Source organism: Pongo abelii, chromosome 16, assembly GCF_028885655.2.
Source record: "Pongo abelii isolate AG06213 chromosome 16, NHGRI_mPonAbe1-v2.0_pri, whole genome shotgun sequence".
Lineage (NCBI taxonomy): Eukaryota > Metazoa > Chordata > Mammalia > Primates > Hominidae > Pongo > Pongo abelii.
In genome coordinates this window covers 15,349,839-15,366,673 of record NC_072001.2, presented here as the reverse complement: position 1 = coordinate 15,366,673, position 16,835 = coordinate 15,349,839, and the positions used below count along the sequence as shown (strand labels likewise).

General features: G+C 45.4%; 1 protein-coding gene across 15 annotated transcripts in view; it reads right to left on the bottom strand.

The window, feature by feature from the left end:
- Positions 1-309: 309 nt before the first annotated feature.
- LOC129050251 (E3 ubiquitin-protein ligase HERC2-like) overlaps positions 310-16,835 on the bottom strand; it is a 39,782-nt gene continuing 23,256 nt past the window's right edge. For 9 of the 15 annotated variants that reach the window (XM_054532031.2, XM_054532035.2, XM_063716368.1 and 6 more), the window contains 6 exons: positions 15,949-16,137; positions 15,168-15,319; positions 12,303-12,661; positions 10,242-10,435; positions 5,757-5,957; positions 2,995-3,589 (listed from right to left, as the gene is read on the bottom strand). In XM_054532031.2, coding sequence (XP_054388006.1) covers positions 3,251-3,589; positions 5,757-5,957; positions 10,242-10,435; positions 12,303-12,661; positions 15,168-15,319; positions 15,949-16,137 — 1,434 coding nt within the window. In that variant the 3' untranslated portion in view covers positions 2,995-3,250. Of the gene's footprint in view, positions 1,767-2,994; positions 3,590-5,756; positions 5,958-10,241; positions 10,436-12,302; positions 12,662-15,167; positions 15,320-15,948; positions 16,138-16,835 lie in introns of those variants that run through there. The other 6 variants (XM_054532042.2, XM_063716372.1, XM_054532046.2 and 3 more) reach the window with 6 other exon arrangements.

Here is a 16,835-nt window from a genome sequence, read left to right as displayed (position 1 = left end):
TGCAGATGCACCCCATGACACAGGCCCGCCGCACGCCGCAGGCCCACCCCACACCACAGGCCCACCCCACGACACAGGCCCACCCCACGACACAGGCCCACCCCACGCCGCAAACGCACCCCACGCCGCAGGCCCCCCGCACGCCGCAGGCCCACCCCACGCCGCAGATGCACCATGCCCCCCATGAACAGGCCAGCTGAGAGCTGCGGCCACTGCCCAGGGCTCCCTGCTCTGTGCTCAGCTGCCTGATCCAACCTGCCAGGGCTCTGCTTTCTATATGTGTAGAAACAAAAAACCAGGAGCATGATGTGACAAAAAGCAGATTTTTATTAAACAGAGGTACAAATGTGTTTCATTTTCTAAGAAATCTCTTTCACAAATCACCTTGTTTTTTCGCTCTTCTTGAATGATCATTTTAGACAACACTGTCTGACTGTTTTGGCTTCTGCCAAAGTTAGTCTCTGTTCACAGGCTGAGTCTGACTTCTTCCCACCTCCTCCTAGTCGGGCCTTCCAAAACAATGCTCACCATTCTTTCACATTGACTTTGGTTTTGAAAAGAAAAGTTATCTTACAAAGTAGTATGTATAACTCTGTAATATATGAAGTGAGGCAATGATACAACCAGTTTTAAAAATAACCTTCCATGATGATTTTCATTTACATCCACCTGCTTATTAGCAAGAATCTTTTTACAGGTTTACTGCACACCCAATTTCTCTTCTGGAAAAACTTTTGAACATCATCATGCCCTCCAACTTCTCCTCTCACCTATATTTAAAAGGGTCTGCTCTTTACCCTAAAATCTATACTAGGTAATTTTCAGAATATTCCTTCAATCATCAAACAAAGTTTTGAGATCCTCGTGCTGGATTTCACTATCTTAATATGAAAACCAATAATCACCTATTAAAATTCAATACAGGCCAGGCACAGTGGCTAACGCCTGTAATCCCAACATCTGGAGAGGCCAAGGCAGGTGGATCACCTGAGGTCAGGAGTTTGAGACCAGCCTGACCAATATGGTAAAACCCCATCTCTACTAAAAACACAAAAATCAGGCAGGTGTGTTTGCAGACACCTCTAGTCCCAGCTACTCGGGAGGCTGAGGCAGGAGAATAGCTTGAACCCAGGAGGTGGAGGTTGCAGTGAGCCAAGATCGTTGACACTGCACTCCAGCCTGGACGATAGAGAGAGACTCCGTCACAAAAAAAAAAAAAAAAAAAAGTTAGTAAGTAAAATAAAGAGGCCAGGCGTGGTGGCTAATGCCTATAATCCGAACATTTTGGGAGGCCAAGGTGGGTGGATCACCTGAGGTCGGGAGTTCAAGACCAGCCTGACCAACATGAAGAAACCCCATCTCTACTAAAACTACAAAATTAGTGGGGCGTGGCGGCGCACGCCAGTAATCCCAGCTGCTCGAGAGGCTGAGGCAGGAGAATTACTTGAACCTGGGAGGCGGAGGTTGCGGTGAGTCAAGATCGCGCCACCGCACTCTGGCCTGGGCAACAAGAGCGAAACTCTGTCTCAAAAATACAAAAAAAAGTAAATAAATAAAACACAATACAATACAGCTAATACGATTTACCTAAGATGCTGTTGTTTGAGCTGAACCAGAGGCAAACAATGTTTGCCAGAAGACTCACAGATCCCCGTATTAATAAGGTCTTTATCCAATGGAGTCCTGCTTCTATGAAATGCTGAGGCATTTGCTTCCTGTTCATCAATTTCTTTTTCCTTCTGTGCTTCTTTCTTGGCTTCAATATCCTGTAATTCATAAACAGAAATTGTTTCCAAGTGATCTCATTAGCAGGTGTGAAGACACACAGGCTGGCTGAGCCCTGACCCCAATGCCAAGCTATCCCAGCCTCTGTGGCTGCCGCACACACCTACCCACAGGCCTCCACCTGCCCTGTTGGAAACCCCAACTCAGTTGTGCAGTTTCAAACAGTGTCTTCTGTTTACAGATCCAAGGTCCAGGCTGCCTCTGCTGATGCTCTCCAGCCTCCTTCTGTGAAGTCCCTAAAATCCTTAACCCTGCATACTGGCTCTCACAAAACCCAATGTGATCTGCCCCACACATGCAGCATCCAGCTGCTCTGCAAGGACAAGAAGGAGCTAGAATTCTCACACACAGAAGTCCTGGCTCAAATGTAAATGGCAGAGCCACTTTGGGAAACTATGAACACACACTGACCCCAGAACCTAACAAATTCCACTCCAAGTGTTTACCCAAAGGGAGGACATATGTTCACTAAAGTACTTGTTCACAGCACAATCGTGGCAGCTCTACACGGCCAAAAACAAGAAAGCCTGGGCGTGGTGGCTCACGCTTGTAATCCCAACACTTTGGGAGGCCAAGGTGGGGGGATCCCGAGCCCAGGAGTTGGAGACCAGCCTGTGAAACACAGTAACACCTTGTCTCTACAAAAAAAAATCAAAAAACTAGCCCGGCATGGTGACATGCCTGTGGTCCCTGCAACATAGGAGGCTGAGGTGGGAGGATCATGTGAGCCTAGGAGGACAAGGCTGCAGTGAGCCAAGATCAGGTCACTGTATACAGCCTGGGTGACAGAGCAAGACCCTGTCTCAAAAAAAAAAAAAAAAAAAAAGAAAACAAAAACCAAAAACAATTTAATGTCCTTCAATAGGAGAATGAACTAACAAAGAGTACTACACCCAGAAAATGGAAAACTTCCCAATAATAAAAACGAAGTCACAATAGACACATCAGTGAGTGAATCTGAAAATCATTCTCCAAGGCCAGGCAGGAAAGAGTGCATACTATACAGTTATATTGCTGCGACACTCAGAGCAGGCGAAATGCATCTCATCTGAGGGCAGGGGCGTATCCTGGCTGCAAGTGCCAAGGGCATAGGGATCTTTCCGGGTGACGGGAATGGTCTACCTGAGTAACAGGTTATCTGTTAACTTCACTGAAACAGGCAACATGCAGTATTTTATCACAATTAAATCATCTCAATAATTTTTAAAATTAGCACATAAAAGAATTTTAATTTAAGAAAATACTTGGATATGATAAAAGTTGAGTGTTTTACTGTTTTCAGTTATTCTTCACATGTGTGAGTGTGGTATTTCCGATCTCAGCGCACCACCAGGTCACGTGTGCCTCCAAGGCCATACCTGGATCTCCGCAGTAATGGCTGCGTGTAAGGCTGACTCCAACCCTCCAGCAGCCATCAAGCTGCCCACCAGAAGATCAATCATGAATCGACGACCTGGACTTATGTTCACTTCATTGCCTGAAACTGAACTAGAAAGTGTGTGCCAATTTGAGTGAAACGCCATCCCCTCCCAGCACCCTGACCCATGCCGTCTCCTGTTCCTTCCCCGAGCCCACCTGCGCAGGGCAGGAGAGCAGAGAGCGCCCGGGCCTGCTTCTCGGCAGTGGGCAGCAGCACGGACCAGCCGCTCTGCAGCATGGCCTGGGAGGCTGAATGCACGGTGCTCAGCATGCCTGTGCTGCTGGCCAGGGTCACCACCGTCTGCTTCAGGCTGTTCAGGAGGACGCTGCCCAGACCTAAACCAAGGAATTCCGGGTGAACCTGGTGACTAATGGCAGCATGCAACTGAAAGGAGAAAAACAATTTTCACTTAGAACCCCTAAAAATGAGTGAATTTCAAAGTCTTATTAAACACCGAATAAAACTCAATTTGAAGTATTATTTAAATAGACAAAATAACTTCTCAGCTTATGTATTTTTAAAAACTGGACTAAAAAAATTCTTACCCACAATAGTTGAAGTATTTTCTAGGGGAATTTTTGTAACCCCACTATGAACACATACATGGAAAAGCTCAAGATCAGCAGAAGAGCTAAACAACTAGCAACAGCAACCTCCACCCCACCCCAACCATCTGCACCAAACACAAATAATGGCTACAATGTAACCACAAAAGCTGCCACAGGCGGTGGCTCATGCCTGTAATCCCAGCACTTTGGGAGGCCAAGGTGGGAAGATTACTTGAGATCAGGAGTTCAAGACCAGCCTGGCCAACATGATGAAACCCCATCTCTATAAAAAAATCAGCCAGGTGTGATGGTACACACCTGTAGTCCCAGCTACTTGGGAGGCTGAGGCAGGAGAATCACTTGAACCTGGCAGGCCAAGACTGCACCACTGCATTCCAACTAGGGTGACAAAGTGACACTCTGTCTTAAAAAAAAAAAAAAGCTGCTAAAAATTAGATTGTGGAGCTGAGAGTACACAAGGAAACTCCTCAAGTGCAAAACCGAAATTCACATGGGCACACACAGCAGGAATCAAGACGTTCCGGGCTCTGAAAGCAGAGCCAAGCCACCAGGCTTCAGCACAACCTCCCACACGGGAATGCATACAACGACCCACTGAACCCGAGCTTCCTGCAGAAGGCTGGGAGCCACTCAGGATCACCTGCCTGCCAGCCAACCACAGCCAGGGGGCAACACACTGCCCGTCCCAGGCTCTGGGTAGCAAGAGGCCCCACGAGAAATCAGAGATCCGGCCCTGCCCTGGGAGTAGAAGTGAAATCAAAAGCACACCACTCATCTAGGTATAGATATCACAGGTCAGGAAATGACCACCGACACTCACCTAGAGTCTGTGAAACCTACAGAACCCTCAGGACCCCGGAGAGGCAAATGCAAAACCATATGCTGGGACACCTCGACAGCCTAAGACATACACGAGGCCACGCCCCACAGCACCGACCAGAACAGAAACATCACTGAAAACCAGGAGGGGCAGCAAACACCTGGGGTGCACCCACGCAAATGCCAGGATGCCACAGGTATGGTGATAAACGCGTGCTACAGAGGACTAGAGAAGCACACTTCAGACCTCTGCTCAGTTCATTACTGCAACTAAACACTACACTCAGTTCTGTACATTCTAGAAGCAGGGCAAAAAGGGGAGGGGCTGGAAGAGGGACATGACGGGTTGTTACACAGAAACCACTGTAATAAAAGGGAAAAATTACTATGTCGAGAAAACTGTGGTTCCTGTCATTAAGTTAGAGGGTTTTATTACAAAGACAAAAGATGATGATCAAACACTTCAGCTTTAGTTTTGCCAGGGAGGAAGACTTTTGCAGCTTTTATTTTGACCGTAACCATAACCTTCATGGTGAGGAAAGGAAGGTATTGCTTTGGGAGCCAAGCTTACTGAGTAGATCAAGCTTGTCCAACCCATGGCCTGAGGGCAGCACGGGGCCCAGGACGGCTTTGAATGCGGCCCAAAGTAAAATTTCTTAAAACATCATGAGATATTTTTGGGATTTTTTTCTAAGCTCATCAGCTATCGTTAGTGTATTTTATGTGTAGCCCAAGACAATTCTTCTTCCAGTGTGGCCCAGGGAAACCAAAGACCGGACCCTCTTGGTGCAGGGTTTTCACAGTACAGAGGAGAGACAGGCCAGCACTGGTGTCTCAGCTGAGCGCTGTCTCTCTCCATCACCTGTGATCTCACCCAGTCATTTCTCCACAAGCAACAACAGTAAAACAGTAACAATGCCAACAAACTAATGATTCTAGCAAAAATAACACAATCCATACACACTCTTCCTGCATGCCGAGGCTGACTTCCAGGACAAACATAAAATAAACAGATCAAGTTTTTTAAGCCTTGCGTCCATTATTAGTGCATTACAATCTTACTTTAAAATACTTCACCCAACAGGCCTTCAAAATACATAAACCTTCTTACAAATTGCTAAGAAACTTATAAAAGGAGCAAGAGGAAGGGAAATCACAAATACCTGAAGTCGTGGAAGATTCAGCGTTGCCACGGCCATGCACTCTTTCTCATGGGGCGGCGGCCAGTCCGCAGAGCCGTCCATCCCCTCACTCACCTGCTGCAGCAGGAGATCCAGCTGCTGAAAAGTCACTGAGCAAATGTCCACCCCCAAAGGGACACGGAGGCCAATGGACCACTCAGAACACGATGACCAAGCACAGCTCTAAGAGGAAACATGCAACAATCTAAAATGAATCTCCAGATGCAGCTGCTGGTCTGTTCCACAGGAGCCACCAGCGTGTGTGATGGAGCTGCCTTATGTTATTACCTATCATCCCTCTAACTGCCCAGTCAAAAAGCATTCATGGGTGTCTAGCTCACACACTATCAGCTTCCAATTTTCGCGCCCATTTCACTAGCCCCATCTCACTTGGCCATACCTAAAAAAGTAAAAACATTTAAAAAAATTTTTTCACTCTCAAAATGATTAATGCACATTAATGGATGGCAGTGAGGCTCTCCATCCACTTGAAGTGGTATAACAGCAACTCTAACTGGACAATGAATTGTTAAGACACATATAACACACACACTCCCTTTCATAGTGAGAGAACAAGTAATCGGCAAAAATCTAGGAGAACTGTAGAACACCATCAATAAACTGGATCTAATTTATAGAACACTTCACCCAACAACAGCAAAATACATATACTTTTTTCCTTTTTTGAGACAGAGTCTCACTCTGTTGTCCAGGCTAGAGTGCAGTGGTGCAATCTCAGCCCACTGCAAGCTCTGCCTCCCGGGTTCACGCCATCCTCCTACCTCAGCCTCCTGAGTAGCTGGGACTACAGGTGCTCGCCACCATGCCTGGCTAATTTTTTTTTGTATTTTTAGTAGAGACGGGGTTTCACCATGTTAGCCAGGATGATCTTGATCTCCTGACCTCGTGATCCACCTGCCTCAGCCTCCCAAAGTGCTGGGATTACAGGCGTGAGCCACCGTGCCCGGCCATACATATACTTTACATATACTTTTATTTTATTTTATTTTATTTGAGATGGAGTCTAGCTCTGTCGCCCAGGCTGGAGTGCAGTCGCGCGATCTCAGTTCACTGCAAGCTCCGCCTCCCGGGCTCAAGCCATTCTCCTGCCTCAGCCTCCCAAGTAGCTGGGACTACAGGCGCCCGCCATCACGCCCAGGTAATTTTTTTTGTATTTTTAGTAGAGACGGAGTTTCACCGTGTTAGCCAGGATGGTCTCGATCTCCTGACCTCGTGATCTGCCCGCCTCGGCCTCCCAAAGTGCTGGACCATACACATACTTTTTAAGCACAAACAGACCACACATATACTTTTTATACGTATATGTATACATATATGTATACATATATGTATATACAGACCATACATACACAGACCATACATGTACTTTTTAAGCACATACAGAATGTTCACTAAGAGAGAACATATCCTGACACATAAGTCTTAACAAATTTAAAAGAAATGAAATCATATGCAGTTTGTTCTCCAATCACAATGGTATTAAACTAGAAATCATTAATAGAACAATCTGCAAACACTTCAAAATAAAACAACATACTTAATAATCCATGTGTCAGGCCAGGCGCAGTGGCTCATGCGTGTAATCCCAACACTGTGGGAGGCCAAGTTGGGGGGATCACCTGAGGCCAGGAGTTGAAGATCAGCCTGGCCAACATGGAGAAACCCCATCTCTACTGAAAATACAAAACAATTAGCCAGGCATGGTGGCGGGTGCCTGTAGTCCCACCTAATCAGGAGGCTGAGGCAGGAGAATCACTTGAACCCAGGAGACAGAGATTGCAGTGAGCCGAGATCATGCCATTGCACTCCAGCCTGGGCAACAACAGTGAAACTCTGTATTGAAGAAAAATAATAATAATGATAATAATCCATGGGTCAAAGAACAATTCTCAAAAGAAATTAGAAAATACTTTGAACATAAATGAAAACGCATCAAAATTTGTGGGTTTAATTAAAGCACTGCTTAGAGGAAAATTTATAGCATCAAATCATTATATATTACAAAAAAGATAGGTCTAAATCAGCAATCTAACTTTCCACCTTAAGAAACTAAAAAAGAGCAAAGTGAATACAAAACAAGCCAAAGGGACAAATGACAAGATAAAAGCAGAAAACCAATGAGATTGAAAGCAAAAAAACAAGCCAAAAATTAATGAAACTTACAGATTGTTCTTTGAAAAGATCAACAAAATTGAAAAACTCTAGCAAAACTGACAAAGAAAAAAACAGAAAAGACACAAATTATCAGTATCAGGAATGAATGAAGGGACATCACTGCAGGCCCCACAGAATTCAGATGATTAGCAAGAGAATGCTAAGGAAAACTTGACATGTAAAAATCAGACAACTTAGATGAAATAAAGCAATGTCTGAGTGCCACAAACCAGGAAAATCCTCCTAGAAACAAACAGGTCACCTCAATAGTTCTATACCTGTTAAATAAATTGAATTTGCAAAATCTTTTCTTTTTTTTTTTGAGCCGGAGTCTCACTCTGTCACCCAGGCTGGAGTGCATTGGTGCAATCTCAGCTCTCTGCAATCTCCGCCTCCCAGGTTCAAGTGATTCTCCTGCCTCAGCCTCCTGAGTAGCTGGGATTACAGGCACACGCCACCAAGCTCGACTAATTTTTTGTATTTTTAGTAGAAACGAGGTTTCAACATGTTAGCCAGGCTGGTCTCAAACTCCTGACCTCTGGTGATCCACCTGCCTTGGCCTCCCAACGTGCTGGGATTATAGGCGTGAGCCACCGCGCCCGGCGTATAATCTTTTAGAAAGAAATCTCAGGTTCAGATGGATTCAAAAACATTTAAAGAAGAAGTAACACTAATTCTACACAATCCCTTATAGAAAATGGAAAAGGAGGGAACACATGCCAATACTTTGTATAAGGTCAGCTTTCCCCTGACAGAAAGTCAGACGAGATAGTATAATACAAAGAAAGAAAACTGCAAACCAACATCCCTGATGAGCATCAACAGAAAAATCCTCAAAAACGTGTTACCAAGTCAAATTTAGCAATACAGAAACAGAATAGGGCTGGGCGCGGTGGCTCACGCCTATAATCATAGGAATTTGGGATGCCAAGGAGGGTGGATCACTTGAGGTCAGGAGTTGGAGACCAGGCTGGCCAACATGGTGAAACCCCATCTCTATTAAAAACAAACAAACAAACAAACAAACAAACAAAATTAGCCAGGTGTGATGGTGCACACCTCTAATCCCAGCTACTCAGGAAGCTGAGGCAGGAGAATTGCTTGAACCCAGGATGCAGAGGTTGCAGAGAGCTGAGATTGCACCAATGCACTCCAGCCTGGGTGAGATTCTGTCTCAAAACAAAAAAAATAGAGTAGTAAATTGTGGCCAAGTGATCCCTATCCCAGTAACACAAGGCTTGGTCAGTATTTAAAAATCAGGCTGGTATAGTGTCTCACACCTGTAATCCCAGCACTTTGGGAGGCCAAGGCAGGCAGATCACTTGAGCTCAGGATTTCAAGACCAGCCTGGGCAACATAGTGAAACTCCATCTCTAAAAAAGAAAAAAAAAAAGTTTAAGAAAAAGAAAGTAAAAATCATCAATGTAATACACCACACTAACACACTAAAGAAGGAAAACTGCATGACCATTTCATTTGGATTGAAAGCATTTAACAAATTTTAACACCCATTCAGGATTTTTCAAAAGCTTCTAAAAGGGGGAATTAAGGCCGGGCATGGTGGCTCACACCTGTAATCTCAGCACTTTGGGAGGCCGAGGCAGGCAGATCACAAGGTCAGGAGATCGAGAGCATCCTGGCTAACACGGTGAAACCCCGTCTCTACTAAAAATACAGAAAGGTAGCTGAGCACGGTGGCAGGTGCCTGTAGTCCCAGCTACTCGGGAGGCTGAGGCAGGAGAATGGCGTGAACCCAGGAGGCGGAGTTTGCAGTGAGCCGAGATCACGCCAGCGCACGCCAGCCTGGGCATAGAGCGAGACTCCGTCTCAAAAAAAAAAAAAAAAAAAAAAAAATTGGGGGGGAATTAAAGAAACTGCCTTAATCTGGTAATAAGGCACCTATATAAATATGCGCAGCTAACATCACAGTTGATGGTGAAAGACTGAACTGCTTTCCCCTACAGTCAGGAGCAAGGCAGGGCACCCACTGTCACCTCTCCTATTCAGCTTCACACTGCAAGTCCTGGCCAGGGCAATCAGGCCGGGAAAAATACATAAAAGGCAAGCAGACTGGAAAGGAAGAAATGAAACTGCCCCTCTATACAGATAGCATTTAATTGTCCATGAAGAAAACCCAAGGAAACTACAATGAAGCTCATAATAAATGAGTTTAGCACTACTGCAGGACACAAGAACAACAAACAAAACTCAGTGGTATTTCCTATATACTGGTAATGAACAACTGGAAACCAAAATCCTCCAAAATACCAAATCAAGCTCTATATTCAGTACCTGGGCAGGCCCACAGGTAACTCCCACTATGTGTTTGGCGTCGAGTCCTGGCAATGCTGCAGGTTCTGGCTTGGTCACGCGCAAGGTGTCAAAGTGCTGGCACTGGTCGTTGCTCCTCCAGCTGTGGACCTCGCTGTCCTCAGTCAGAGCCAGGCAGTGGGTGGAGCCTGCAGCCACATCAATCACCTTCTTCCCTACAAGGAAAGAGGGATGCAGATGCAGCTTCAAGCCTATGACCTGAATGGCCTAAAAAGATATTTCCACTAGGCCATTCAGGTCAGAAAGCTTTTAATATTAACTTCTTGAGGATAATCTGTTGCTTTAATATTAAGCACAATCATTTGCTTTGGGTGTGTTATTAAAACTCCTGTATTTTGTCAGCTACAATTTGTTAGGACCCACAGCCTACAAACATCATAATGCTGGGATACGAAATGGATCTGTTCTTTTTTCTCCTCCTCATTCAGATTTTCATTCCGAAAGAAACAAGGTGCTTTTAATTAACCATTAGATCACATTCTCCCATCCCAGATACAACAATGCACAGCACACTCTTCACTGAGGAAGGCTTCCTAAGAAGAAATCTATTGTTCTCTCAGAGTTAGGAGATATCACTATTTAAAACGTTGTTTCTATTTAAACACTCAGCAAAATATTCTATTTTTCTTTCCTGGTAAATCTAACATGACCAACACAAAGGGTGTTTCACAGAAATGTCAACATATAAAATAATTCAGCTGAAAAAACACACTGCAGTAAGGGGAACAATTCTATCCTAGGAGCTTACCATAAGTTAACATCAGCAACAACAAAAGGTGTTTTCAACAGTAATTTAAATACCCTCAAAGTAAACGATTTCTGTATCTAATAATTGTCATAGCTTTCCTATACTAATGGAGGTGAATATAAACAAGAAGGCAAGTGAAATTCAAATACCATTCAATGACACAGTAAACTTCTTACTCTGCAACTTATCTCAGAAGCCTAGAAAATAATAAATACCATATGGGCACACAAAACTCTTAGACATCAAGATATTAACATGCTTCAAAATAAAACTAATGGAGAAAGGAACTGGCAAGTCTTAGTTAAAAGTCCCACTTCCAAACACACTTGGTAAAGAAGCAAACACACAAAGAATGTATATAGTAACCAGGACATAACGAACTACAGCCCCCCATAGAACGCAGCCCAAAGCCTGCTTCTGTGAAGACACTGGTGTTGGAACACAGTCAGGTCCACCTGCTTCAAATACAATCTGGCCCTTTAAGAAAAAGGCTGCCCACCCTGAGAGAACCCTAAAGAGTCGATCTGATGTACCTACCTCTCACTGCCTTTTCCCTTCTTCCCTACTTTCTTGTCAACACCTCTGCCCAATTTCCCATAGTCACCATCTCCCCAAGACCACACTTGCCATAAAAAATACAAATGCATTTAAATAACAACAACTCTGCATTTTAATGAAAAATTTTAAATGACTGAAAATAATATAATGAAAAATGCACACTAATCTAGACCACCCATGTGCATAGTTAACACTACAAGGGTGGCTACTGAGCAAATGAAATCTAGATGACACTTGAGGTTGATATAGAAACAATAAAGACAGGGAAAGCTGAGTTTTCTTTTTGTTTTCATTCCATGAAAAACAAAGTCCTGACTCTTACTAGCCTGGGCTCAATGTTCACTGCTTCACAGAACCAAAGGCCCACTGCCTCCGTAACACATAACTGGGGCCCGGCACACTGCAGACGCTTGCAGACCACCCTCCCATTTGCCTGCTGCTTCTGTTGCCACCGTGCGGACTGCTGGTCAACCGTACCACTGTATGTGTTCCCAACTGCATGTATCAGCATAGTTGATAAAATGCTCACATAGAGATGGTGGCAGCTGTGAACCATCTGACAGGCCCCAGGCAAACAAGCCCAGTAACCACCGGGGCCTCTCCACCAATGACACTGAGCCCCACACCCACTGGACGACAGGGTGGGCGGCTTCCTCCAGGGAAGCTGCCATGCATGTCCTCGAGGGCCTGTCGAGGGTGGCGAGAGCTCTACGTACCGTTCTCAGTGACAGCCAGGGTTTGAGCGTCCCCACTCCCACACGCCACATCGATAACCTTCAGTCCTTTAAGCCCAGCTACCAGCATCGGAATGGCCTCGTCCTCACTGGAGCCTTCAAACAGATAGGACGGCCGTTTATTAAGTCCTGTAAGAGGCCACCTCCTGCTGCATGCTCCCACTGATGCAGACCAGATGTACTGTGGCCCAGCCGGCCATAGTTCCCATGGCCCCAGGTGTGCAGCTCCCCCTCGGCAGTGACGGCTGCGCTGTAAGTGCTTCCGACAAGCGATGTGCACCACGTGCTTCCCGGCCTGCTTTCCAGAGAAGGCGGAGATCACCTTAGGCTCCTCCAGAGGCCTTGGGGAGGAAGGGAACAAACATGAACGCCTTTCTTCTTGGTGTTATTTCTTATTAGTGTTAGCAAAGGAAATTCACTATCCAAATTTAGACCATCACAGCATCAGGCCAGTTTCACCTTCTAGGTACCTAATAAAATAAGAAAGACAGAATTCAAACACCTAACACATCCATGACTTTTTGTTCAGTTGGAACCCGATGCCAAGCATGGTATCCAGTAGAAATATAAAAACAGTGTTTGTTAAAGACTTGTACAATAGGCCAGGCATGGTGGCTCACGCCTATAATCCTAGCACTTTGGGTGGCCGAGGTGGGCGGATCACCTGAGGTCAGGAGTTTGAGACCAGCCTGGTTAACATGGTGAAACCCCATCTCTACTAAAAATACAAAATTAGTTGGGCATGGTAGCGGGTGCCTGTAATCCCAGCTACTTGGAAGGCTGAGGCAGGAGAATCGCTTGAATCCAGGAGGTGGAGGTTGCAGTGAGCTGAGATCATGCCATTGCACTCCAACTTGGGCAACAAGAGCAAAACTCCATCTCAAAAAAAAAAAAAAAAAAAAAAAGGCTTGTACAATAAAGTCCATTGCAGCTTTATTCACAATGGCCCAAAACCACGGTCCATCTGCAACAGAAGGAATGACTTACCCACACACCAAACAACATGGCTGCATCTCAAGACATCATGCTAAGTGAAAGACGCCAGAAACAAAACACCATACACTGTATGGCTTTGTTTATATTAAATTATGGAAAAGACAAAATCGTAACAACAGAGGGCAGATCAGAGGTTGTCAGGAACTGGAGGTAGGAACGGGCATTGACTCGAATCCCCGGAAGTGACGGGAGCGCCCCATGTCTTGATGGCAGTGACCCAACTGCGTGCACTTGTCAAAACCACCCAACTCTACATCTGAAACTGTCATCTGGCTGTATGGAAGCCTCATAAAGCTGACTAACATTTGTATGTATTTGTTAAATGAATGGGGATGGAATGAAGCCAGCACTCTGCAATCTATACTTTACAAATGAAAAGTATGAGGCAGTGGGGATTAGGGTAGAGAAGTCTTACTAGTTGAAGAAATTGCAAAGTTAGCAAAATACCCTATTCTTAGGATCCAGAATATGTTCCTATGATGGATGACATTTTCTTGAGAATCTATAGAAGCCAGGCCTCTCCAACGACATGGTTTACTCACTTTGAGACCTACTAGTTTGCAAAATACACACACACAGTGGCACAGGCGCTCACAGGGACAGCCCAATGACTCTACTCAGTACAAACTCTCCCTTACTCAGCTTAAGTTTCAACTTCCCCAAAAGGTTATCTCCAGCTTCTGCCATCTGCACTCATCTCTCTTCCTTCCTTGAAGTCCTAGAATAAGGCCTAAGTTACTCATCCCAGCACTTACTCTCCACTGAGAATTGTTTTACTATGAAATATTTTATATAAAGTCAGTTATAAATACCATAAAGGAAGTAAGCAGATATACCACCCTGTCCTGCACCTCTACACCTTTCAAGTCCCATGTACCCCATGTCAATCCCAGCCTTTAGGATCCAGTGTGAGAGTAACAGCTATAAATTCCATGGAGATCAATCTTTTGTTTTTCACTCATTTTACATTTGTCTGAATCCCTTTCAACACTGTCAGGGTTGGGCTGTTCTGAGCTTGGCATACATGTACCACACAATGCGCATCACTCTGCTTTTCTCCCAGTTTGGGATCTTCCCAGCGGATGCTGTCAGCAATGATGACCTCAACTCCACCCTGTGGTGTGCATGGGCCATGCCCCCCGGGCTCCTCTCAAGGGACACAAGTGCAGTCATGACTTCGCTCATTTCAAGCTCTGCAACTGCCTGCTCCCTGCTCAGGGCTCTGGCCCACATGACATGGGCTTGCTGAGTTGGTATGCACACACGTCCTTCATTTAAACCTAATGCCAAAGTTCCACGCACAACAGCAAAGTACAAGAGGGTTCCCCATCACTCCATGGGGCTGTCAGACCTCCCAATTCTTACAGCCTGGCATTTATAATAACTTTGTTTTATCTCTGTTCTTTCACAATAAAAGGTTCCACCGAATAGGATAATATTAGGAAGAAACTGCTGACTTTTGTTCCTGTAAAAATAATATTATGGTTCAAGGAAAGGGTGACAACCTTATCTACGGGAGACAGGGTGAACTGTTTGTGAATGAAGGAACAGTGGTGTAGGATTTGTTTTGGCAAACTCCAGAGTGGCGATGCAGTTTGAGTAGATAAAAGGCTGGCCAAGGCTACACGGGGTGGAGAAGAGCCGAAAGGCCAATTCCTGTTGCCCTCCATGCATGGGCAGAGCTCCTAAGCCATCACCAAGGAGGGGGCATATCGTAGTGTCCTGCTCCACCCCAGCGCTACATGTCAGGGTAGCTGGAAAACACCTGGACACACTTCTGCACTCCATCCTGTTTAGGATATAGCAACATAAAAGAAGAGTGTGTCCCCTACAGAAATGAGCAATACATACACAGTGTCCTTGTGGCCCAGCCATCTGCCATCCCCACAGCCCCAGGAGTACACCTCTCCAGTGGCAGCCAAGGCTAGGTAATGGTGACCATCAGAATGGGCAGCAATTTTTACAATGTTTCTGGAGGCGAGGCCTTGGACCAGCTGTGGGACCTAAAAAAGGAAAAATACCAAGAAAAGTAGTCATCAGTCCAAGGAAAATGAAAGCAGCGCAGCTCTCCGTTATCATGTATCCCTGAGCAAAGCCTGCTCTAACTGGAAGTGGGGCATAAGTCCCTGGGGGCCATGGGGCCGGCTCTCCAGCCCTTCCCACGCAGCACCAACAGAACAGCGGGCAGCCTCCAAGTGCTCTGTGCCAAGAGCAGAGCCGATGCAGGGGCAGGACAGGCTAGCCCCATGCCACAGAGACACACAGCCGACAGGGAGGAATACCTCGCTTTAATGAAAACATGCCACGTCCCAATTTGCCACTATCCCCATGAGGCCCATCTCCCTCATCTGTCACCTGTCTGGTCCCAAAGTCAAATGAGTTTACACGTGGAAATGAGTTTACAAATGGGAATCTCATGATTAGCAATGAGTTTCACTGTAAGGACTTCCTAATCTTCACAACCCAAATCTTGACAATATTACAACTGAGATCATTAAACATAATATACAACAAACAGAAGCTTATCAATCTTCAGAAATCAAATGGCTTAAAGAAACACCAGAGCTTGTGCATCTATAGTTCAGACCCTGCTCCACAAGGGAACACTGCAGGCGGTGCCCAGAACACTCACCAGTGTGTCACTATTGTAGGCCTGTGTGTACACGCGGCCATTGCGTGACAGAATCAGGAAGCGCTTCTCTGCACAGGCAATCTGTGTGACTCCCAGGTAGGCCAGGCCTTTGCACTGGATTGGACCAATCACATTGGCATAGTATTTCCATCCTATTAACACCCAACCTATGACCTCTTGCAATGATCCCTGCAAGATGAGAAAGTAAATGTTTTCTTTTACAACAGCAAAAAAAAAAAAAAAAAAAATGCTGGGAGTAGCACTGAGATATTATAAGCTAAAAAACAAAGCAAATAAAGAGAAAATATGCTGATTCAAAGCATCAAAATAGCTCGTACCATGCTGTATTACCTCATTTAACAGGTATGATGAAGCAACTGAACAGGTTATTTTTCCGTTTCTATTGCATTTCATTTTAACAGAGACCATTAAAAAGTAGTATAAATGGCCCTTAAATACTAATGTATTTTAAAATGCTCAAACTATATCAGGGTCACCATTTTGTGCTTTAACAGGCAAAATCCCAAAAGCCCACACACAAGGCTGGGAGACCAGCAGCCATATTGGTGGTGAGAGAAATCAAGTTGTACAGGAGCAATCTGGTGACAACCAGCCCACACTAGGTGCATCCCCACCTGTGCATGTGCACAGGCACACACGCATGCACCCATGGAGGACACATGTTCCAGGTCAAGCCTTGCAGTACTATTTGTGTTTTTTGTTGTTTTTGTTTGAGATGGAGTTTCACTCTTGTTGCCCAGCCTGGAGTGCGGTGGCGCGATCTTGGCTCACTGCAACCTCTGCCTCCCGGGTTCAAGCAATTCTTCTGCCTCAGCCTCCCGAGTAGCTGGGATTACAGGCATGTGCCACCACGCCCGGCTAATTTT